At 35.8% G+C, this 21,785-nt stretch overlaps 5 protein-coding genes across 5 annotated transcripts; 1 reads left to right on the plus strand and 4 right to left on the minus strand.

Annotated features, from left to right (window-relative positions):
* The first annotated feature begins 132 nt into the window (after nucleotides 1-132).
* LOC117163678 (putative cytochrome P450 12a5, mitochondrial) lies at nucleotides 133-3,083 on the plus strand. The gene is made up of 11 exons (XM_076621232.1): nucleotides 133-256; nucleotides 315-596; nucleotides 916-1,027; nucleotides 1,107-1,229; nucleotides 1,308-1,449; nucleotides 1,526-1,776; nucleotides 1,844-2,027; nucleotides 2,097-2,266; nucleotides 2,345-2,423; nucleotides 2,489-2,689; nucleotides 2,758-3,083. The coding sequence occupies exons 1-11, from the start codon at nucleotides 133-135 to the stop codon at nucleotides 2,866-2,868; spliced, it is 1,779 nt and encodes a 592-aa protein (XP_076477347.1). The 3' UTR covers nucleotides 2,869-3,083.
* On the minus strand, nucleotides 3,013-5,595 carry LOC117163651 (uncharacterized). The gene is made up of 6 exons (XM_033346151.2): nucleotides 5,234-5,595; nucleotides 4,769-5,175; nucleotides 4,563-4,662; nucleotides 4,391-4,492; nucleotides 4,168-4,323; nucleotides 3,013-4,084 (listed from the first exon to the last, which is right to left on the minus strand). Exons 1-6 carry the CDS (start codon nucleotides 5,525-5,527, stop codon nucleotides 4,019-4,021), a joined length of 1,125 nt encoding a protein of 374 aa, XP_033202042.2. The 5' UTR covers nucleotides 5,528-5,595; the 3' UTR covers nucleotides 3,013-4,018.
* Nucleotides 5,596-9,302: 3,707 nt separating this feature from the next.
* LOC117163639 (uncharacterized) lies at nucleotides 9,303-10,891 on the minus strand. The gene is made up of 6 exons (XM_033346125.2): nucleotides 10,562-10,891; nucleotides 10,097-10,503; nucleotides 9,891-9,990; nucleotides 9,719-9,820; nucleotides 9,496-9,651; nucleotides 9,303-9,412 (listed from the first exon to the last, which is right to left on the minus strand). Exons 1-6 carry the CDS (start codon nucleotides 10,853-10,855, stop codon nucleotides 9,329-9,331), a joined length of 1,143 nt encoding a protein of 380 aa, XP_033202016.2. The 5' UTR covers nucleotides 10,856-10,891; the 3' UTR covers nucleotides 9,303-9,328.
* Nucleotides 10,892-12,171: 1,280 nt separating this feature from the next.
* Nucleotides 12,172-21,005, minus strand: LOC117163638 (uncharacterized). The gene is made up of 14 exons (XM_033346123.2): nucleotides 20,193-21,005; nucleotides 19,735-20,106; nucleotides 16,669-16,704; nucleotides 16,027-16,613; nucleotides 15,857-15,956; nucleotides 15,623-15,724; nucleotides 15,382-15,537; nucleotides 15,262-15,304; nucleotides 13,819-14,132; nucleotides 12,904-13,310; nucleotides 12,727-12,826; nucleotides 12,536-12,637; nucleotides 12,314-12,469; nucleotides 12,172-12,228 (listed from the first exon to the last, which is right to left on the minus strand). The coding sequence occupies exons 1-14, from the start codon at nucleotides 20,487-20,489 to the stop codon at nucleotides 12,172-12,174; spliced, it is 2,829 nt and encodes a 942-aa protein (XP_033202014.2). The 5' UTR covers nucleotides 20,490-21,005.
* On the minus strand, nucleotides 16,978-19,802 carry LOC117163589 (odorant receptor 49b-like). The gene is made up of 4 exons (XM_076621420.1): nucleotides 19,700-19,802; nucleotides 18,356-18,457; nucleotides 18,039-18,197; nucleotides 16,978-17,970 (listed from the first exon to the last, which is right to left on the minus strand). The coding sequence occupies exons 2-4, from the start codon at nucleotides 18,437-18,439 to the stop codon at nucleotides 17,914-17,916; spliced, it is 300 nt and encodes a 99-aa protein (XP_076477535.1). The 5' UTR covers nucleotides 18,440-18,457; nucleotides 19,700-19,802; the 3' UTR covers nucleotides 16,978-17,913.
* Nucleotides 21,006-21,785: the final 780 nt, after the last annotated feature.

Raw genomic sequence — 21,785 nt, forward strand, 5'->3', positions numbered from 1 at the left:
TACTTCACCCTGTTGTGACGCCATTTGCAAAAACGATATTAACATTTTTTTTGCCGGTTACCAGGACAACTAAGCTGTTATTTCTTTCCTAAAAGAAAATATTAATCGGGGGCTAACAAACTGCGGTTTAAAATGCAACGATTATTACCACGTTTAATGTCGATTTCTCGACAATATTCGGTGATGAAGATGTCGAAACCTCTGGCAGCAAGCGAGAGTCAGAAATGTCTAAATATCGACACTTCCGATCTTCTCTGTAAGTATTTTTGAAAATACTGTCCTCGTTAGGTTATCAATATTTCTCTGCATTTTAGCTGCATCCATGACTCAGTCACAAGCAGCTTCTGTCGTCAACGAGTCTTTACGCGCAGATGCGATTCCTCTGCTGGATCAAACGGCTGCAGAAGTTTCAACTACTACGTTCGAGGTGACTACATCGAAGATCGAGTCGCAGATTACCGGTGATAAGACGCCATTGCCATTCGAAGAGATCCCTGGACCGGCGATTTTGAAGATTTGGGAGAAATATTGGAAATACGTGCCGCTCCTCGGTACGCAAGTGCTTTCCAGTCTGCTAATCAACAGATTCACCCAGGGTACGATCTGTTGAAGTACCAATAGGTTGAAATTCGAAGAGACCAGTATTGTTTCTATCTGTACAATTATCGTTAGAGAATTTTAAATGTGGTCGTAAGAAATAGTGGACAGAAAACTTTTAAAAGGAAAATTCGATTTGCTCTTCGAATTTCCAAATGCGCGTTCCCTTTGGTATCTCGATGAAAGAATAGTTACAGAAAATAAAAGAATTCAGACGATATCACGTAAATCTCATAAAAGTTTGAAATAGCTCAGTGTCAATCCTGTCTCTGCGAAGATAGATGATTGTTAAATTTCAAATGACGAACAAATTTTCAGGACGACTGACGTGGAATCGCAATGTAACACCTTTAAAATATTTATTCAACGAATACGGTTGTATCGTAAGAATTAATGGACCTCTTTCAGGAGACATTGTCATGATTCACAGGTAACCTTTTCCAAGGTAATAATTTTCGATAGCTCTGTCTTATTACGCTTTTGCTTATTACCCTTGTTCATTAATGTAGACCCGAACACATAGCAGAGGTCCTTAAGCAGGAAGGCGATACGCCTATAAGAAGCGGAATCGATATTCTACAACATTATCGACTGAACTATCGTAAATATCGTCTTGCAGGGCCGTTTTCTATGTAAGTAAATACCTGCACCTGTCACAGATAATTTGTATACACGTAAAATTGAAATCTATTGATCAAAAAATTATTCAGGCAAGGTACAGAATGGTTAGAAGTGAGAGAAAAGGTGGAGCAAATATTCGGTCAAATTGCTCCAAGCTTTTTTGGGAAGATCGATACGATTTGCGACGAAGTTATTACTAGGATATACAAAATACGTAACAGACAAAATGAAGTATATATATTACAGTTTATACAATTTGGTAATGTAAACCTTACGATACAATACGATAAATTAATGACGCGAATAGGTGCCTGCTAGTTTCCACGAAGACATGATTCGCTGGGCCATGGAGTGTTTTTACGATGTAACATTCAACAAGCGGCTCGGCTTTTTGGAGTCACCAGGCTACAATCCGACGTCCGAAACATCAAGAATTATTAACGCCTTGTTAACAGCTCACAAGTACATGAGCCGCTGTGAAACTGGCTTTCAAGTGTGGCGATTTTTCTTGACTCCATTCGCTAAGAAGCTCTTCGAAGCTTGTGACGTGCTCGATAAGTAAGTTGATGACGAAAATTTTGTACATGGAATTATTTCCAGGAAATTTCGTGAACGTCTTCTTCAGTGTCATAGGAAAATATGTCCGCCAAGCTCAAGGTAAACTTCGAATTCGCAAATCCCATGCAGAGAAAAGTTTAATGGCTGAGGATAGTTCACCTGTTTTGGAAAAGCTTCTCGTGAACGAAGGTATTCATCCAGATGACATTTGTACGTTGCTGATGGATATGATCATTTTAGGTGTTCAAGCGGTAATTATTGACAGCATAACAGCAGCGACAATTATGTATAATAAAATTTAACGTTTATTCGATTTCTAGACGGCAAACTCCGAGGCGTTTATATTATATAATTTGGCAAAGAATCCACGGACGCAAAGAAGACTCTACGATGAAATTACTTCTGTTTTGCCAAATAACGATGCTCCTTTCACGGAAAGAACATTGAAAAATATGCCATATCTGAAAGCTTGCCTTCAAGAAACTTTAAGGTAGTAATTTTCATAAGAGTACACATCGAGTAGATATCACTATTATATTATTACGATAATGATTTATTTGATTCAAAGACTACACCCTGCTATCCCCTACATCACTAGACTGTTACCAAAAACCATACATCTTCATGGATATACGATACCTAAAGGGGTAAGCGTAATAGCAAAATGTAATTAAATAAGATTATTGCTTCGTTAAGAAATAAATTCTTATAGACATTTGTCATAATGGCAAATCAAATTACTTCGCAACGCGAGGAGAACTTCGAGGATCCGTTAAAATTCCGGCCAGAAAGATGGTTGTCTAGTTGTGCAAAAGAAGATACAGACTTCAGCTATTTACCTTTTGGATATGGTGTGAGATCATGTTTAGGGAAAAGTATGGCTGAAATAAAAATGATGCTACTGACAGCAAAGGTATTTACTGTTAGGTTTAATCATATTATTGTAATCGTTATTAATTGATCGCGTTATTCATATTTCAGCTTGTACGACAATTCAGAGTTGAATATGATTATGCTGACATCAAAAGCAATTTTATGATGGTGAATGTACCCAATAAGCCACTTCGTTTCCGTTTCGTGAATAGATATTAGTCTATACGATAATAATCAAGTACTAGTTACTGCAAAGAAACGCATAGATAGGAATATATTATGTTTCTTGTTATTAAATCAACACTTGGAATACAGCGAGGCATAATTTAGACTAAATAACAGTAGTTGTGATTTATCGTACATTTTTATTGGACATTCATTACGTCAATAGAAAAAATGAAATAAAATATTGTTAGAAAGGATTTTGGTTTAATTTATTATCTATTCGAGACTGTTTAGACGCGTAATCCGACATTGGATGTTGAGAAAAAGTTAAAAACTTAAAGGCGTACAGAACCTGTAAAATGGATATAACAAGAAATCTTTTAACAATATTTCTAAATTATAAGATCCAGATTACCTTCACATAGAATTTGAAAGACAGGCACTTTGAAGTCCGTACATCTTTACGTACGTTTGTCATTATCTCCATCCATGGGACACCATGAACAGTGTAGGCAACGTTACGTGCCTATTTTAGATGTACAGGTAATCCTTACGAATTAACCTATAAAATCGTTTCTATAATTTTGCCAGCATCCCAAGTTTATCCTTTTGATCGTAGTGCTCTGAGAATGAAATATAAAAAATTATTTAGATGTAACGTCAAATATAAAAATATGCACATCTTGCTCAAAAAATTATCCCGTAAACGGGACAACTACGGAAAATAAATTCCCGAAGAAAATAATAAAAAAATTATACGAAAATTTATACCGATGCATAACATGATTTCTATAGAATAGCAGACCTGTATATCTTCTATCTGTAATAACAAATAGCACCTGCTACTTTATTTTTCCAATTTAGCTCTATCATCAACCCACACTGCTTTACTGCGCAACCAATCAAGAATAAAAGTATTAGCTGGCATTATATGAATAAACGGTAGGTACCTTACAATTAGGTAAACTTTCTTCCACTAAATCTCTAGATAAGGCAGCTTACTCAATTTTACACTTAGAAATTTTTCCGTAAAACTCATCGTAGAGCTTAATGATCAGTGCAGATTGGAAGCGCGTCATCTTTCCTAACGGTTGAAACTAGTGGAATTTAATCAATGAAATAAACAGATCACGAGAAACAATTTACTGTGTAACAATTAAGTCATTACACAATTCATAAATGATTGCTAAATATCGTCAACTACTCAATCTTCATCTTGATACATAACAACTCGTAGAGCCGTAAACATAGAAAGCACGTTTGTGATGAACTGAAATATCAAATAGTTGGTACCTAAATTATTACAATGACAAAGATGGCAGTAAAATCGATTAAGAAAAATCATTCCATTACCGAGCAATAATAGTTCAGTGAGAAAGCTGGAATGATACACTTGATTCGTAAGATGACCGGAGATTGTGGAATCATCATGAATAATATAAATTTTTGCATCCTTAGAGACTGTTCATACCATTTAGATTGGTAAACCGCACGCATAGTATTTTCACTCTAGTAGAAAAATACACTTAACTGTAATTCTTAATCTGAAGCTACAATACTAAAATTTAAAACTTACTACATCTATTAAATTGTCAGCTGGCCACGCGCACATGAATACCGCCATTAGCACAGTTACAGATACGGTAACAAATTGAAGTTTCAGAGTAAATGGTTGTCGCTATTTGTTCGAGCAGATTTTAATAATCTTAATTGTAATAGCATATTAATTTGTCTTATTCGTTACTCACTCCGATAAAAATGATACCAGCAAATACGCTTTCTACGCCACAGATGCATAGCGTAATCAGAGTCGTATATCGAGCTGTGTCCGCCACTTCTTCTGCGTATCTAAAACCACACGTTTGAAAAATATCTATGATATTTTCTAATACCTTATATTCTCTAAGATATACAGTTTAATCGAGTTTTTTTTCATCGTAGAATCGTTGCATACCTTTTCAAAGAATAATATTTTTTTACGCATTTTATCAATGAGTTAACACTGTTAGCGGTACGTATTTCGGTCATTAAAATCTCGAAGCGCGCTGCAGCGAAGAGCAACAGTAACGCGCAAAGTATATTAGTGCAGAGAAGTGACGAGCACTGCATACCCACGAGCGATTGTTGCAAGAAAATTATGCTCCTCACGGGTTCAAAATCAACTGGGAACGGATATTCTGCATTCGTTGGAAAGGGATCGGGTAAGAAGAACGTTCCGATGGGAACAATTGCACCGCACCAATAAAACCAAGCTGCAGATGCCGCGTAGTATATGGCGTACTTGTCCACGTATCGTTGGAAGACCTGTTTCTCGTATGAATTTGCTTTCTTACAACAAGATTTCATCTCTTCGATTAATCGCTGCAATACGTTCCTGGAATCACTATCTTTTGAGAGTGCTATTACAGATGAATCTTACCTGATATCGATCATACTGATTGAAACAGTAGAAGGAATGCAGAAGTACTTGTAAAACAGCAAGTGCCAAAGAAATTGCTTTACAAAACATTACTGTATCATAGCGGTGCACATATATTGCATACAACAAAGGACAAAAGAGTAAAAGTGCATTGAGAAATAACACGGATCTCAAGATCTTGAAGCAAAGTGTCTGAAACTTTGTAGCTGTCGATGAAAGCGGCCAACAACAGGACAATCCCAGGATAAATTGAGTAAAAGCTATCGCTGTTTTTGGCGCTACATTTCGAAACATACCGACGCGAACTTAAAGCTGACTACTGTGTCAAGAGATCACAACGTTCTGTCTTCAAGCAGAACGCTTTACTGTGGAATAATTCGCGAGAATTCTAACGAAACTAATAAAGAAATCGTGTAGAGGTAATAGTGCAGTTGTATGCAGTTACTTGCCTATTCTTAGTACGAAAGAAATAAAATATGAAATAATCCCTGTTGCAATACTAATAACAGCCTGAGAGTTTTCTCTCGAATTCCGCTTGAATACGTAATTCTCCTTTATGTGTTTACTACTGTGGGAGATATCGCATATGGAACAGGCTGCAAATTAGTCGACACATTTCGCAGTACGACGTCTAACATAAGTTCACTATCTACGAGTATTAGAAATAATAATTGTATACAAAATGTTTGAACGATGATAGCTTAGGTAAAAAAGATCCCTTTCCAAGTAAACAAATAATTGATGTTAAATGATTCAGGCATTTATTAGATATGTAAGTACAAGCAATGAAACGAAAGGTATCGTTTGTTCAGTTACTGTAGTATCCAATTACGAATAACGCAGTTTCTACAATGTCCGTTGTTATATTTCGAAAGTGGTTTTCATTGAAATAAATATCTGTGTGCATAGAAATTCGTAAAAAGCCGATGTTAATACACGATTAGTTATGAAATAGTGCGACATTAGTCGCGATTATCACAAGAAATGATTCTTTACGTTCTTATTAAATGGTTCATACAGTATCTCTGATTAATTCTTTCATAATTATAACGCTCGAACGCTAACTTACGTTAACGAAGAGAAATGACACAAAGAGAATTCTAGTGCTATACGTCCGAGGGAAAGTATCAATGTAAATTTGCAGTTCTGCAAAAGATGTGATTCTTGGGAAAAGCTACACGCAATCTTGGTGATGACGAAGGAACATTGAACGGTTGGCCATAATTCGCGACACGTTTGTCGTGTTGTGTCTGGTGCATTACGATTGAAAGATTGCTGATTACGTCAATGGGTGACTTTTTCAATATTTAATATTGATGAAACGCACGAACTAGATCCGACTGGTTCTGAAATCTTGCAGCGATCGTATAAGAGTATGAACCATTTCTTTAGCTTTGGGAATGTTGTGTGTTGTATGAGTTCTTTCCATTTCAGTGTTATCTCGCGGTCTATTTTTGACTTAAATAAGTATTAAAGGAGGGTATCTACAGTCGGTTGCGTGAGAGCTTCTAAGACGCGATTGTGAGATTTCCCGTGATTTAAGAATCATCGAAGTTCTTGGTTCGGAGCGCGATAAGTTCACGGTAGTTCAAGCAGAACCTTCAAGCGATGTAACGATTATTGCTGGCTGATTATATCGTTTTTCTAGAATTCCCCAAACAGGTGAATAGTTTGTCGCGTTGTTACCGAAAGATTCGATCGCTTTAACTGATTTCGTGTCGTAGGCAGGATCGCAAGTATATACATGAATTTTCTTCATCGATTCCTATATTGTCGTGAACAGTGCCATTCCTCGTAAGAATCCATAAATATTGGCAAATTTATTTTAGAAAATGTGATTTCATTTTATAAGAAGTCGGTATGAGAATGAAATGTGTTTTGAAAGTTCCGCGTATTTTCTGTCGAATTTTGTGATTGAGTAGAGCAATTGATAATTATGCACAAAAGAGGGTCTCAACTCCAATTGTTGTGTGTTGAATTCATGTCATGTGTTTTATATTATGCGCTGAATTTTGGATATGCTGTAGAACGGAGAGTCATAAGTTATATACATAAGTTATTCGTTCGTGGTGTGAACCGATCGTGGTTCAAAATATATGACAAAAAAAAAAAAATGGTACTTATCACATTACATTTACTCCAATGCAGGTGGTTAAAAGTGAAATTGCTTAAGCATCTGCATAGGATTGCGATCGTAACAGTGATAAGGCATGGATAGGTTAGATCTTTTGAGCCACGATCGTCCGATGCCTCGGACAAAGTGAATGTGAGTCAAGACATTCTTCTCTATAACATCTCTCAATGTTAAGATCATTGGAGCTGAGTGTACGACGTCCATCTGATCTAATTCGACCTGTGATTTAATGAAGGAGATAAATTCGTCTTCTGAATCTTCTAACCATACGCCAATATTCGTTACGGGTGTCTCTTCGTCATAGTTATCGAGTAAGCATGCGAATTCTACTTTAAATGGGTCACGTTTCAATTTCAAAAACTTTATGCGATCTTCGTGACTATGAGCCACATTATGTGTATTTTTATGTGGAGATAGGGTAAGAAAACACGGAATCTAAGTGATATAAATAAGTGATTCGGGAGCAAAAGTACGACTGACTGTTCGAAGCGGAGATACGACTGACACGATGAAGAGATATGTGCTGCTTCTGGTCAAGCTTACGAATACTACAACCTTACATGGTGTTCACTTGTCGTTGAAGGAGTGTTGCGTGGATGTGACGCTTCTAACGCTTCTGACGCAATTGACTCTAAGCAATGGCTACTGTCCTGAGAGCGGATGTCAATTTTCTTGAACGGTTGACTCCATTTGCTTCATTCGATTCTGTCGTTGTTGGATATCACTTTTTCCGAGTAACCGACTCCTTTGGAGACGATGAGTTCTTCTAAACACAGGTTCGATAGAGTTCTTCCTCCGAGGATGACACTCCTGATGTTACTGACTTCAGTGATGTGATCTTCAATTTCTTCCGGACTGATGCTTCCTCCTTGGTACCGATATACGGTTCGAAGAACCATGTGGAATCGAGCGAAGGAATTCCCATTTGATTAAGGGGTGTAACCAACAGTGTAATGTGGCAACAGTGGCTGTTGTCATGTGTAGTTGCAAGAAATAGATTAATTACTATTGATTGATTGTGATTTTTATATATGTATATATAGCTGTGCAGAGTTCGCAATGCTGTTACGATATTTAAAACGTTTCGCGATGTGTGAAGCGATTTACTGAGAGATAGCAATTTGACTTGTCTTTTCTCAGATATGACTAGAATTCTGACGAAAATGTGCTGTTTCAGTATTCTTAATACCTTGTATCCTCCCTTCCATTGCACGTTGTGCCCGTTGGAAGGGTCATCGAGGGCCAGTGTTACGTGCGAGTATCCAGGAAGTGGAACATACAACCTTGAGGAATATTCGAAAGGGTTCGGCTTATATTACGGAAACCATTAGATTGGCCGTCGCATGACCGTTTGAAAACTTCAAGGTTTATGACAGAATCTCAGTTATTAAGCACCGGAAAAGTGGTGTGAACAAGTTAAAAGGGTATAGTACATCCGCTAAATTACTCACGTGCCATTTCAGCGCTACCACACAGGTGGTCGAAGCACAAAACTTCTATTTCTCAAAAGTAGCAACTCTTCAATGCATGTCATTATTTCTGTGAAATAACAGACTCGTATGTTTCCTATTTGTAATAGTAAATTGCATCTGCTACTCTATTTCTCAAATTTAGCTCAATCATCAACTTCCACTGCTCTAACATGCACCCCTTCAAGAACAAAATTCCTATGTGGTATTATACGAGCAAGCGGTAGGTACCTTACAGTTAGATAAATTTTCTTTCACTAGATTTTTAAATCAGACAGCTTACTCAATTCTTGTTCATTGCTTCAAAATTTTTCCGTAAGACTTAGAGCTTAATGTTCAGTGCACCACGGATTCGAAACGCGTTCTTTCCCTTATGCAACTTTCCTAACAGTTGAACTAGTGAAATTTAATCAATAAAATCAGCAAATCACGGGAAACAATTTACTGCATAACAATTAAACCATTACATAATTTACAAAATTCAAACGACTGCTAAATATCGTCAGGTATTCCATCTTCATCTTGAAACATGACAACTCGTAGAGCCGTAAACATAGAAAGCACGTTTGTGATGAACTGAAATATCAAATAGTTGGTACCTAAATTATTACAATGAAAAAGATGGCAGTGAAATCGATTAAGAAAAATCATTCCATTACCGAGCAATAATAGCTGAGAGAGAAAGCTGGAATGATACACCTGATTCTTAAGATCACCGGAGATTGTGGAATCATCATGAACAATATAAATTTTTGTATCCTCAAAGGCTGTTCATACCATTTAGATTGGTAAACCGTTCTCATGGTACTTTCACTCTGGTAGAAAAATACACTTAACTGTAATTCTTAATCTGAAGCTACAATACTAAAATTTGAAACTTACTACATCTATTAAGTTGTCAGCTGGCCACGCGCACATGAATACCGCCAATAGCACAGTTATAGATACGGTAACGAATTGAAGTTTCACAGTAAATGGTTGTCGCTATTTGTTCGAGCAGATTTTAATAATTTTAATTGTAATAGCATATTAATTTGTCTTATTCGTTACTCACTCCGATAAAAATGATACCAGCAAATACGCTTTCTATGCCACAGATACATAGCGTAATCAGAGTCGTATATCGAGCTGTGTTCGCCACTTCTTCTGCGTATCTAAAACCACACGTTTGAAAAATATCCATGATATTTTCTAATACCTTATATTCTCTAAGATATACAGTTTAATCGAGTTCTTTTTCACCGTAGAATCGTTGCATACCTTTTCAGAGTGTAATACTTTTTTACGCATTTTATCAATGATTTAACACCGTTAACGGCACGTATTTCGGTCATTAAAATCTCGAAGCGCGCTGCAGCGAAGAGCAACAGTAACGCGCAAAGTATATTGGTGCACAGAAGTGACGCGCATTGCATACCGACGAGCGATTGTTGCAAGAAAATAATGCTCTTCACGGGTTCAAAATCAACTGGGAACGGATATTCTGCATTCGTTGGAAAGGGATCAGATATGAAGAACGTTCCGATGAGAATAATAGATGGGCTCCAATAAAACCAAACTGCAGATGCTGCGTAGTATATGGCGTACTTGTCCACGTATCGTTGGAAGATTTGTCTTTCGTACGAATTTCCTTTCTCGCAACAAGATTTCATCTCTTCGATTAATCGCTGCAGTACGTTATTTGGATCACTAAATTTTGAGATGACCATTAAAGATGAATTTTACCTGATATCGATCGTGTTGACTGAAGCAGTAGGTGGAATGCAGAGGTACGTGTACAACAGCAAGTGTCAAAGAAACTGATTTACAAAACCTTGCTGTATCCTCACGGTTCACATATATTGCATATAGCAAGGGACAAAAGAGTAAAAGTGAGTTGAGAAATAACACGGATCTCAAAATTTTGAAACAAAGTATCTGAGACTTGGTAGCTGTCGATGGAAGCGGCCAACAACAGGACAATCCCAGGATAAATTCAGTAAAAGCTATCGCCGTTTCAGGCGTCGCATTTCGAAACATACCGCCGCGAAGTTAAAGCCAACTACCGTGTCAAGATATCACACCGTTCTGTCTTCAAGCAGAACGCTTCGGTTTGAAATAATTCTTAAGAATTGTAATGAAACAAATAATGAAATCATATAGAGGTAATGGTTCGGTTGTATAGAGTTACGTGAGTATTCTTAGTACGATTGAAATAAAATATGAAAGAATCCCTATTGCAGCACTAATAACAGCCTGAGAGTTTTCTTTTGAATTCCGCTTTATTACGTAATTCTCCCATGCGTGGTTACTGCTGTGGGAGACATCCCATATGGAACAGCCAGCAAATTAATGGATACATTTCGTAGTACAGTGTGTAACATAAGTTCACTATCTACGAGTATTAGAAATAATAATTGTATACAAAATGTTTGAACGATAATAGCTTAGGTAATAAAATTGCCTGTCCAAGTAAACAAATAATTGATGTTAAGTTATTCTCGAAGTGTTATCGCTATGTTACATGTGGAGGTACTATGAATTAAATGAAAGGTATTGTTTGTAAGTTACTATAGCACAAGCAGGAGAGGTTATACCTATGGAGGGGTCTTGGCCATATACCAGGAATAAGAAAATGCGTATCAGGTGTAATTATGAGAGAGGTATTACTTATGTCTCTATAGTAATTCCCTCACTCTGAGTTTTTCTCTTGCGGGGCGCTATTCAAACAACGACGGATCGCGGTGAGGGGCGAAAGAGAGTGATTTTTTCATTTTGTATATATATACTATATGTATGTATCTATTTTGTTTAACTATTTCTTTAATTATCTCTAATAAGTAATTTATATTTTGCACCATATCAATGATGCAAATATCATGCCTGTCCTAGTTTATTAATTTCAACAATATTATCGTATACTTTTTTAATTGTACAAAAAGATTTGAAGTGAATGGTCAAAGAAACTTTTAGTTATTTGAGAGATAAAGTAGAATACGGTCATCAGACCACACACTTACGGGTATATGACCACAAGGCCGGCAACCACGATAATGACTAGGAACAGAAAAGTGTATTTCTTTCCGTTGATCCTATCCGTACGTGCTGGGACCCCTCCATTAGTATAAGCTCCATGAACACAAGTATCCAATTACGAATAATTTAGCTGCTACAATGATCCCAGTTATATTCTTCTTATGGTCTTCACTCAAATAAATATTTGTGTTCATAAAAATCCGTAAAAAGCCAATGTTAATACACGATTAGTTATGAAATAGAGTGACATTAATCGCGATTATCACAAAGAATGGTTTTTTATACGAATAGAACCACGTTCAGAGCACATTCACTTTGAATTAATTCTGTATCATGACGCGCAAAGTAGTGAAGATGGAGAAGGCATTGGACAGATACTGAAATGTTAAAGATTTATTATTTATATAATACCTTTGATTAATTCTTTCGTAACTATGACACTTCAACACCAATTTGTCTTACCGAACAATAATAACGCAATGAGAGTTCTGGCACTATACATCTTATGGAAAGTACTAATGGTTTTTGATATGTTAACATATTCAATAGATTTTTCTGCATTTCCAACCTCCGGTCATACCAGGTCGAATTATATGCACTTTGCGGGATGCCCATGCTCTAAGAATTATGACACATTAACAAAGATTAAAAATTTACTTCTTCGGAAAATAGAATATGATTTACCATATCTATCAAGTAATCAGCTGGCCATGTGTATAAGTAAATTTCAGTAAGTACAGTAACACATGCACCTATATACTGTATCTTCACGAACAGAGGTACATCCTGTTTAACAAATTTGTGTCAATACTTAAATAGAATAATCATTGTCATATGCATTATACTATACGCAAAACGTTATAAAGTATACGTACTACAATCATCATAATACAACACAAAGTCAAAGCAAATGTGGCTACTCCAACAGCGTAAAGTACCATAAAACGAAAATTATTAAGCACTTCTTCTCCGTATCTATAAAAAATAATCGCTAATACTGTACATAAATGTATCGTTTAATACACGCTTCATCTTCCACATGTTATTTTTACCTTCTTAAATGTAATTGCTTCTTAACGCAATCGATCAACGTATCAGTGTCTGTGCTCCGCTCCAGATTCACGGCCAAACACTCAAATCTCGCTGCCGTGAACCAAAGTAGAAGCCCTCCAAACGAGCTTAAGCATATTTGCGCAGCGGATTGAAAACAAACGCAAACATGTTGCATATATATGATAATATATACTGATGTATAATTTACAGGAAACGGATATTCCACATCAAATGGGAAAGGAACTGGCAAAATTGCAGGTCGTAATGAAAAACCAACCGCAGTCACATACGTACATGCTATGGAACAACCGCAGAAAACATAGCACTTCTTGATGTACTTGTAGAAAATTTCTCGTTCATATTGTTCCGCTTCTTTGATACAAACTATCATTTCCTCGACTATACGCTGTAACTCATAGTTAGGATGAATTGGTATAATTTTGGCTGTGGTATAGGGGACGTCACGCCGATTTTGATAGGTCTGAAATATGTATGATGTCAAGATCTATATGCTGCATAATTTTTCCCAATACACATAATTCCAACTCGCTCATAGTTTTCCAGTGATATGTAAAAATATTGTTACTATTTACTATGAATTTATCTGAATTAGGTTTGTGTTAGATTTAAATTAGGTTTGACCTACGTTATTAACCCTTCCATCTGTTTTAATGCTTCAAAAGTAAACTAAATCAGACATAACAATAATGTTAGATTGCCAAAATTCCTACAGCCATCTAAATCATGATAGTAAATAATGAGATGAATATCATTAATCCAGGCGCTGCAGCACATACTAAGAAAAAGTATTAATCTTTACAAAATACCTCAAATTCAACAAAATCGATGAAGCGTCCTTTATTCCAAATAGTTATCTATTGTTACATCAAGTAACGACAGATACTAAAACTTACCTGTAAAGACACGTGTTTGACGCTGCATACAATAGTCTGAAATATATTTTGTGATACACCTATTGTAAGGCAGACACACGAGGAAGTAGCGATCAAATCATCAAAGTGTACATAACAAAAATATAGCATTGGCAGAAATAGCAAACAGGCGTTTATAATACTGCAGATCTGCAATATCTTGAAACAAAAGATTTTATTTCTGTCGCTGTTGATAGGAAGCGGCCAACAAAGAGTTATAACTACACTGAGCCACGTAATGTGAATAACTTTCTCTGGTGTTATTTGTTTCGTCATGACTTCAAAAAGTGTTTGCCCTGTGAATCTAACGCAATAGATTTAACTGGTGCCAGAGTTCGATATATACAGACTATCGAGGGATAGAACATATGTAATTTAATCGTTTTTAATCCAAGCGTATATTCACAATCGTCATTGGCATATAATTGGTTTGTACGTACGAGAAATTTAATAAATTATTACACTGAAGAACAAGTTTCATCGGTTTGCGATTTTCTTCACAGTAGGCCGCTGCCAGCTGACTTGACGCTAATCATTATTGCTTGCATTATACATTAAAAGTATGTACCGTATTAGACACGTGCAAAGGGTAGTTATCACGCAACGGAGTTAATATTCGCGAAAGTCAAGAAGCGTTCGTTAAAATAAAGTTGCACACGTACAATGTTATATGCACATTCAGTCACACAAAAGTTTGTTTGCGATATCTGCTCGAAGCTACGGGCCACGTCCTTTTTCTTGAAGCGATCTTCTTACATCGAATCCAAAAAGCATCGAAAATGTTCCGAAATATACTGTAAGTAATGCAACGAGAAGAGAAATGTGAACGATTATGAACACAATCTTTAACCATAACTGACATTGAAGAAGCTCGATGCTTAGAAATTTTAGGTTTCGATTTCCCGATAAATAATTCTATTAATATTATATATTTGATATTAAAGAAATATATTCAACAAAATGTTCTTACTGCTTGCAGTTCAGACGAAATAAATCTATTGCATAAACTTTTCGCTTGGTTCTTCCACTCTGATAATAAACGCATGTTTAATTATGGTACTTCATTCGAAGCAACAAATTTTACTACTGCCATTATTGTGTTGTCATATGTTTTTTAAGGTATGTAAGTTTATTCATCTCTTTTTCATTACAGAACCATTCCATACTCTGTTACAAATTTTATCAACGACTTAGCACTGTTAACTGTGCGCATTTAATTAGACATATTTCATAGGTTTCATAATTATACTTTGATAATAGTTTTTATTCGTACATATATTTGTGTGTTATATCCATAAAATACGATGTTATTACACAATTAGTTATAAAATTTAGTGACATTAATCACGATTATTACAACGAATGTTCCTTTATACGAATAGAACCACATTCAGAACACATCCATCCTGGATTAATTGTGTATCATAACGCGCAAAGTAGTGAACATGGAGAAGGCATTGGACAGGTACTGAAATATTATAAATTTGCCATTTATTCAAGATCTTTGAATAATTTTCTCATCACAATTATGGCACGCGAACTTACCGAACAGTAGTAACGCAAAGAGCGCTCTGGCACTATGCATGCGATTGAAAGCGTTAGCGGTTGTCGATATATTAACACATTCAGTAGACTTTTCTGCATTCCCAATTTCTGTTCATACCATGTTGAGTTATATATACTTTGTGGAGCGTCCATACTCTAGAAATTATGAAAAATTAACTGATTTTAAAAAAGTGAACATTTGTATTTCTCCAGGACATAGAAACCACATTTTTGTTACTACCATATCTTTCAAATAATCAGCTGGCCACGCGTATAAGTAAATTTCCATAAGTACAGTGACACATACGCCTATAAACTGTAGTTTCACAAATAGAGGTACATTCTATTTAAATAAATTATGTCAATAATTAAATAGTAGCATCATTTTACGTTACATTACACTATATGTAAAATGTGATAAATTTATGTAAAATTTGTGTATATAAAATGTGATAAATTTATAAATTTCACTTACTACAAGCACCATAAGAAAACACAGAGTAATACCAAACGTGGCTACTCCAATGGCATACAGTACCAAAAATCGAAAACTATTAAACACTTCTTCCGCGTATCTAGAAAAATATTACTAAAACATAAATGCATCGTTTGATACACACATTACCTTTCAAATACTATCTTTACCTTTTTAAATGTAATTGTTTCTTTACGCAAACAACCAACGCATCGATGTCTGTGCTCCTTTCCAATTCCGCGGCTAAACACTCAAATCTCGCTACCGTAAACCAAAGTAAAAGCGCCCCAAATGAGCTTACGCATACGTGTGCAGCGGTTTGAATACAAAGGCAAGCATGGTGCATATATATGATAACATACATTGATGTATAATTGATAGGAAATGGATACTCCGCATCAAATGGGAGAGAAACTGGCAAGATTATAGGTCGTAACGAGAAACAAGTCGCTGTCACATACGTACATGCCATGGAACCACCGCAGAAAACATAGCATTTCTTGATGTACTTGTAGAAGATTTTTTTCTCGTATTGTTGTGCTTCTTTAACATAAGTCATCATTTCCTCGACTGTACGCTGTAACGCGTAATTAAAACACATTGGTTTAATTTTAGGCAAGTGTGTAGAATGGGGCACGTCACACCGATTTAGATAAGTTTGAAATATGTTGTTAAGATTAATCTTATCACTTCTGATACTGCAGCACATACTCAAAAAGATCCCAAGCTTATCGGAATCGGTGAGATGTCTCGTATTCTAAACAATTACATACCGAGTTTTACGTCAAATGATGATTGAAATTAAAGCTTACCTGTAGAGAATCGTGCTTGATGAAGCATATAAGAGTCTGGAAAATATTTTGAGACACTCCTAATAAAAGGCACATACAGGAAGAAGTAATGACGATATCATTTAAGTGCAAATAAATCGAATATAATATTGGCATAAATAGCAAACAGCCACTAATACCGCTACAGATTTGTAGAATCTTGAAACAAAAGATTTTATTTCTGTTGCTATTGATAGGAAGTGGCCAACAAAGGCTTATCACTACGCTGAGCCAAGTAATATGTATAACTTTCTCTGCTGTTATTTGTTTCAACATAACTATACAAATTGGTTGCCTTATGAATCCAACGAAGTAGATAGAACCGACACAATGGTGTGATATATTGCAAACTATCGAGAATATATGTAACTAAAGTGCTTTGAAAGCAACTGAGTATTCACAGATGTTACTTGAATATAATTACTGTAGACGTACGAGAAATTCAATAAATTATTACATCCAAGAATATGTTCCACCGGTTTGCGATTTTCTTTACAGTAGCGCGCTGCTAGCTGACTTAACGCTAATCATTATTGGTTGCATTATACATTAAGAGTACGTACCGTGTTAGACAGGTGCAAAGGGTAGTTATCACGCAACAGGGAAAGTAAGAAAACGTTCTTCGAAAAAGAATTGTATACGTGCATAAAGTCATGTGTATATTCAGTTATACAAATACTTGTTTATATATCTACACGAAGTTGCAGTGCACGTCCCTATTTCTGAAGCGATCTTCTTACGTTGCCACTCGAAAGGATCAAAAGTGCTATTACAAACGTGTATAGAAATGTCGCGAAATATACTGTAAGTGAGCAGAAAAATACATGTGAACGTCGATGGACACAGATCTTACAATTAGCTAAAACTGGTATTAAAGAAGTTCAACGCATCGAAACTTTAGATTAATCGGTAAGACATTCTACTAACACTAACGTTACCAGGCCCGGTCAAATGACCGGTTTCAAAATCTAATTTCAAATTCTACATTCATTGTTATTTCTTTTGTTCGTCTAATTTCGTTACGTAATATTAACAAAACATGTTATATTAACAAAAATTGAGAAATTGATCTATGTTGGCCTGATAATGGCCTGGTAAAGTTAGTGTTAATATATCTAATTCTAAAGAAACATATTAAGCAAATATTGTACAACTTTCTGTTCGAACGCAATAAATTTATTACATGTTTCAGTAATTTACATATTCAAATAACGTGTATCAGGAAAATTACGATTCAATCATTGATCTCATTGCCATGAAGTAGGACGATACTGTAGTTATAAACTATAAATCATTTTACCAAATAATTATATCAATTTTTTGAGAAATACTTCTGAAAGTAACATGCTTACGTTTGCGAAATATTCCAAAGTAAGAGGCGGTAGTAAACCACTCATTCTAATGAGTAGCGGTTTTTGACTTCTCTGCATCATAATAAGCATGGAGCTTTTCATGTCTTTTGGCTTTCCTAACCACTGAACGTCGGTGATCGATTTTGCGAACTGCACACTCTGCAAATAGAAGTTTAGCTTCAATTATCAAGCTAAAAATTATGGGCTTTGGAATCGAGGAAAGTAGAATCTCGTTTAATTGGAAAGAAAATGTATGAAGACGATGTCGATGCCAGATGAGATGATGTTCTATCAACGTTACTATTTGGTTGGCTTACACTTTCTTTTAAATCGTCCGCTGGCCAGGAGATGACGTACAGGCGGGTACAACCAGACACCACAAAAGAAAGATACTGACTCATTACGGCCAATGATTGATTCTGAATGTTATTATAAAAATATTCATTTAAAACAGCTCGATTTGTGATACATTAAGATCCCATTCCTTGCTTATTTATTACGCTACGCTACGAATGGTGCAGAAAGGAAAACTGTCGAGCAGGCCAGACTCACGTAAATCAGAGGGAAAGCTCCGCATATCACAGCGCTTCCCATCGTGGCGTTCGTTTTGAATAATAAAGTCTCAACAGTAGCTTTAGTATCCTCCACAAATCTGACCATGACACGGTCTCAATTTACTTAACTCGGTAAAGATTTAACTCTCTGGCATTGTTTATTCTATACCTTTAAATGATAAATGCAGTACGATGCACTGCATCATGCATTGATTCAACGCAGTCAATGAAATATTGATTATATAAAAGAAAAATTCAAATGACAAATGGCATTAGCGTCATGTTCGGCTGTTTTCTTAAACGATTATTTGATAGGTTTTAATAACAAAGTGATAACACGAGATAATAGTACAAAAACTGAAATTCATGTTTAGACGAAGCTACTGAATATGTCGATACAATCTATTAGTTCGATGAATTAGCAAAATATTGCGATTGTATCATAGAGCATATGACATTTATACAGAGTGGTTGGTAACTGGTGGTACAAGCGGAAAGGGGGTGATTCTACGCGAAAAAAGAAGTCGAAAATATAGAACAAAATTTTTTTTTTTATTTTTTTTTTTTTAATTTTTCCATCGAGACAACGATCTACAGTGAGATCCGTTATAACGAGACGTGATAAAGTGCACGCGTACCGAGCGAAAATTCAAAGTCGATTTTCTCGAAAACAAAGCCTCGAACGAAAAATTTTTATTCTATATTTTCGACTTCTTTTTTCGCGTAGAATCACCCCCTTCCGCTTGTATCACCAGTTACCAACCACCCTGTATATGTATATTTATTAGAAATCAGTCAAATGGTGTTGTCGCCCTTAGGAGAACACTTGGAAGAAACGATGTGCGTGTGAGAGGAGTGCATTTCTTACCCCTATGCTACCTCGGATGTTATCTTCAGAGCGATTGACAGTAAGTATTTTAAAAATTCGCTTCATAGTCAGTAGCCTGTTTTTCAAACCATTATTTCCTTACTATGCTTTTCAATTTTCTTAAATATCTGATTAACTTAATTTTTTCAAATATTTCATTGTGCGTTGTTCTATTGCCCAAAGGTTACACTAAGACTATATTTGTATGTATATCTTAATAGAAAAGAAATTTATCTTACCCTATTATTTCTTGGTGTTCCTTGATACAGCTTACCAGTATGTCAGAGCTATTCACGTGCCGTAGTTTCATTCTTAGTATGTCTAGTCTGGCTGCGGAGAAACTGAACAAAACAGCGATCGTGAAATCAACGCCAATGCAGAATGCCGTTTGAAAAATGCAGTAAACTTGGTTAACGTAGACCATGCAATATATTCCGAGTGATTCGGTGGAAAATGGAAGCCATCCATCTGCTGGTAATTCTTGGGCCGAGAAGAAAGGCGCCAAACTAAATGAGATCGCGGTTGTGATATATCCCATTGCAGTTACCGAGAGAAATTGCTTGTAACGATCCATGTATCTTTCTATTGCCTTAGTCTCATGTTCACTGGCCACTTCCAGGAATGCTTTAACTTTTCCTATCAGAACCTGAATTGATTAAAAAAATCGACAAACTTTTTTAACGTATCTTTATTGTGAAACATCGTTAAACTCGTGCTTCAAACCCAAATAACCTGTAGTTGAGCGTTATTCCTTCTACAAAGAATCAAATCGAAGAGCACCTCCAGTAGAGCTGTTACTTCGGAGACAGTTTTCATTAAAATAGGTATATCGTGTCGAAAATGAAAGATAGCGAACACCAAGGATATCGTTAGGAAAATAACATTTAATATCGCAAACGACCATCGGATGTTGCGAAAAAAGATTTGTTTCTTGCTACTATTCGGATCAATTGGCCAGGTGCACGTGAACATTCCAGCCAATTCCACTATGTACAGTACTTGACGAATGTTCACGTTAAACATGCTCATTTCACTGAATGTTCTTTAGAAACATGGAACACCGAACGAAATAACTTTCACCCTGATGTAAATGTTAGTAAAACAGCGGCCAACGAAGATCAATAAATTATTCTCATTAATCATTCAGTGTAGGACTATTACATATCACACGCAGAGTATCCGGAAAACCCGAGTTATTATTTCCCAGTAAAGGGTCCGTTTTGTAGTTCCCTCGATGTTCCAAGTAGTGTTTTATAACGTAATTGCTGGATAGTAACGAAGATTATAGGGAACGGGGTTGGTCTATGCACGATACAGATGTTATCATCTATACGTATATCTTTCATATTCGATTATTTCACTCTCTGTTGCATCCATACGCAAGTAGTTGCTTCACACGATGCACAACGCCACGAAATTCAAAGTGCTACAATGTTTGAAGGTGTAAAGACTCTATTACTTTAGAGCTTCGGAGCACCACCGAATTCTTTTGCTTTTGAGATATAAAATACTCTTTAGCACATGCACGTAAACCTCCGCGGTTCAGATACAATCTGTTATCGAGGTTTAGTTTATCCCAGTATAGTAATCCAATTGAAACCTGCAGTGGTAGAATACGACTTATCTATACCACACATTTATGCTGCTACCCTATGCGGCACGGTAAATCCGAATATTTGTTCACCTTATCGCGTGACTTTTCATTCACCTCCTAAGCTTTACAATTCGAGACGTGTTCCGACTTCTTATCACTGCCAATAGTAAGGTTTACCTCTATGTGATATTGTATTGTCGACGGTAGGTAAAATCGTACTTACCGTACAATGAAAACGTATAGACGATCGATATCGCTCTATATTATCATTCGGGTTACATTGAATAAAATAAAACGAAAATTATTAATGAAATTCTACAAGTATTATAGAAATACTAATAAATAAATATTCTTACGTAACAATAATAAGTGTAATAATAAAACGAGTAATGCTTAAGTAAATTTTACAGATTATAGGTCAGCGAATTGTCGTACGGAAGGTGAAATGATAAGGAGTGTTCGCGGAACAAACATTTCGAATTCATAATTCATCACTTGTCAATTCGTTAATATTATTGGTTAGTAAATTATTGTGCAATACGATTCTGTGGATAAATTTATCAAGCAAATAACTGATTTATTAAGATAAATCAATAAGCGTGGTTAATTGGCAGCAGGTATATCTATTGAATGATTTCAGATATAAAAAGATTCGGACAAGGTGTTTGCTATTTATTCACTGGAAATGAATAAAAGTACGCGTTGTAACTTTACATATATACGACCGACAA

Source organism: Bombus vancouverensis, chromosome 9 (assembly GCF_051014615.1).
Source record: "Bombus vancouverensis nearcticus chromosome 9, iyBomVanc1_principal, whole genome shotgun sequence".
NCBI classification, from domain to species: domain Eukaryota; kingdom Metazoa; phylum Arthropoda; class Insecta; order Hymenoptera; family Apidae; genus Bombus; species Bombus vancouverensis.

What these genes read in the sequence shown, in the direction of transcription:
- LOC117163678 (XM_076621232.1), top strand. Translation starts at nt 133, where the DNA reads ATGCAACGATTATTACCACGTTTAATGTCGATTTCTCGACAATATTCG. An exon ending in GATATACGATACCTAAAGGG is followed by an intron (nt 2,424 to 2,488) that starts GTAAGCGTAATA and finishes AAATTCTTATAG; the next exon opens with ACATTTGTCATAATGGCAAA. An exon ending in TGATGCTACTGACAGCAAAG is followed by an intron (nt 2,690 to 2,757) that starts GTATTTACTGTT and finishes TTCATATTTCAG; the next exon opens with CTTGTACGACAATTCAGAGT.
- LOC117163651 (XM_033346151.2), bottom strand. Translation starts at nt 5,527, where the DNA reads ATGTTTCGAAATGTAGCGCCAAAAACAGCGATAGCTTTTACTCAATTT. An exon ending in CTGGTATCATTTTTATCGGA is followed by an intron (nt 4,493 to 4,562) that starts GTGAGTAACGAA and finishes TCGAACAAATAG; the next exon opens with CGACAACCATTTACTCTGAA. An exon ending in CTGACAATTTAATAGATGTA is followed by an intron (nt 4,324 to 4,390) that starts GTAAGTTTTAAA and finishes TTTTTCTACTAG; the next exon opens with AGTGAAAATACTATGCGTGC.
- LOC117163639 (XM_033346125.2), bottom strand. Translation starts at nt 10,855, where the DNA reads ATGTTTCGAAATGCGACGCCTGAAACGGCGATAGCTTTTACTGAATTT. An exon ending in GTCAACACGATCGATATCAG is followed by an intron (nt 10,504 to 10,561) that starts GTAAAATTCATC and finishes AACGTACTGCAG; the next exon opens with CGATTAATCGAAGAGATGAA. An exon ending in AAGTATTACACTCTGAAAAG is followed by an intron (nt 9,991 to 10,096) that starts GTATGCAACGAT and finishes GTGTGGTTTTAG; the next exon opens with ATACGCAGAAGAAGTGGCGA.
- LOC117163589 (XM_076621420.1), bottom strand. Translation starts at nt 18,439, where the DNA reads ATGAGTCAGTATCTTTCTTTTGTGGTGTCTGGTTGTACCCGCCTGTAC. An exon ending in CGGACGATTTAAAAGAAAGT is followed by an intron (nt 18,198 to 18,355) that starts GTAAGCCAACCA and finishes TTCTATTTGCAG; the next exon opens with AGTGTGCAGTTCGCAAAATC. An exon ending in CTTTGGAATATTTCGCAAAC is followed by an intron (nt 17,971 to 18,038) that starts GTAAGCATGTTA and finishes AATGATTTATAG; the next exon opens with TTTATAACTACAGTATCGTC.
- LOC117163638 (XM_033346123.2), bottom strand. Translation starts at nt 20,489, where the DNA reads ATGAGCATGTTTAACGTGAACATTCGTCAAGTACTGTACATAGTGGAA. An exon ending in AAACAATTACATTTAAAAAG is followed by an intron (nt 15,957 to 16,026) that starts GTAAAGATAGTA and finishes ATATTTTTCTAG; the next exon opens with ATACGCGGAAGAAGTGTTTA. An exon ending in GTTCACTACTTTGCGCGTTA is followed by an intron (nt 14,133 to 15,261) that starts TGATACACAATT and finishes TTAGATTCACAG; the next exon opens with GGCAAACACTTTTTGAAGTC.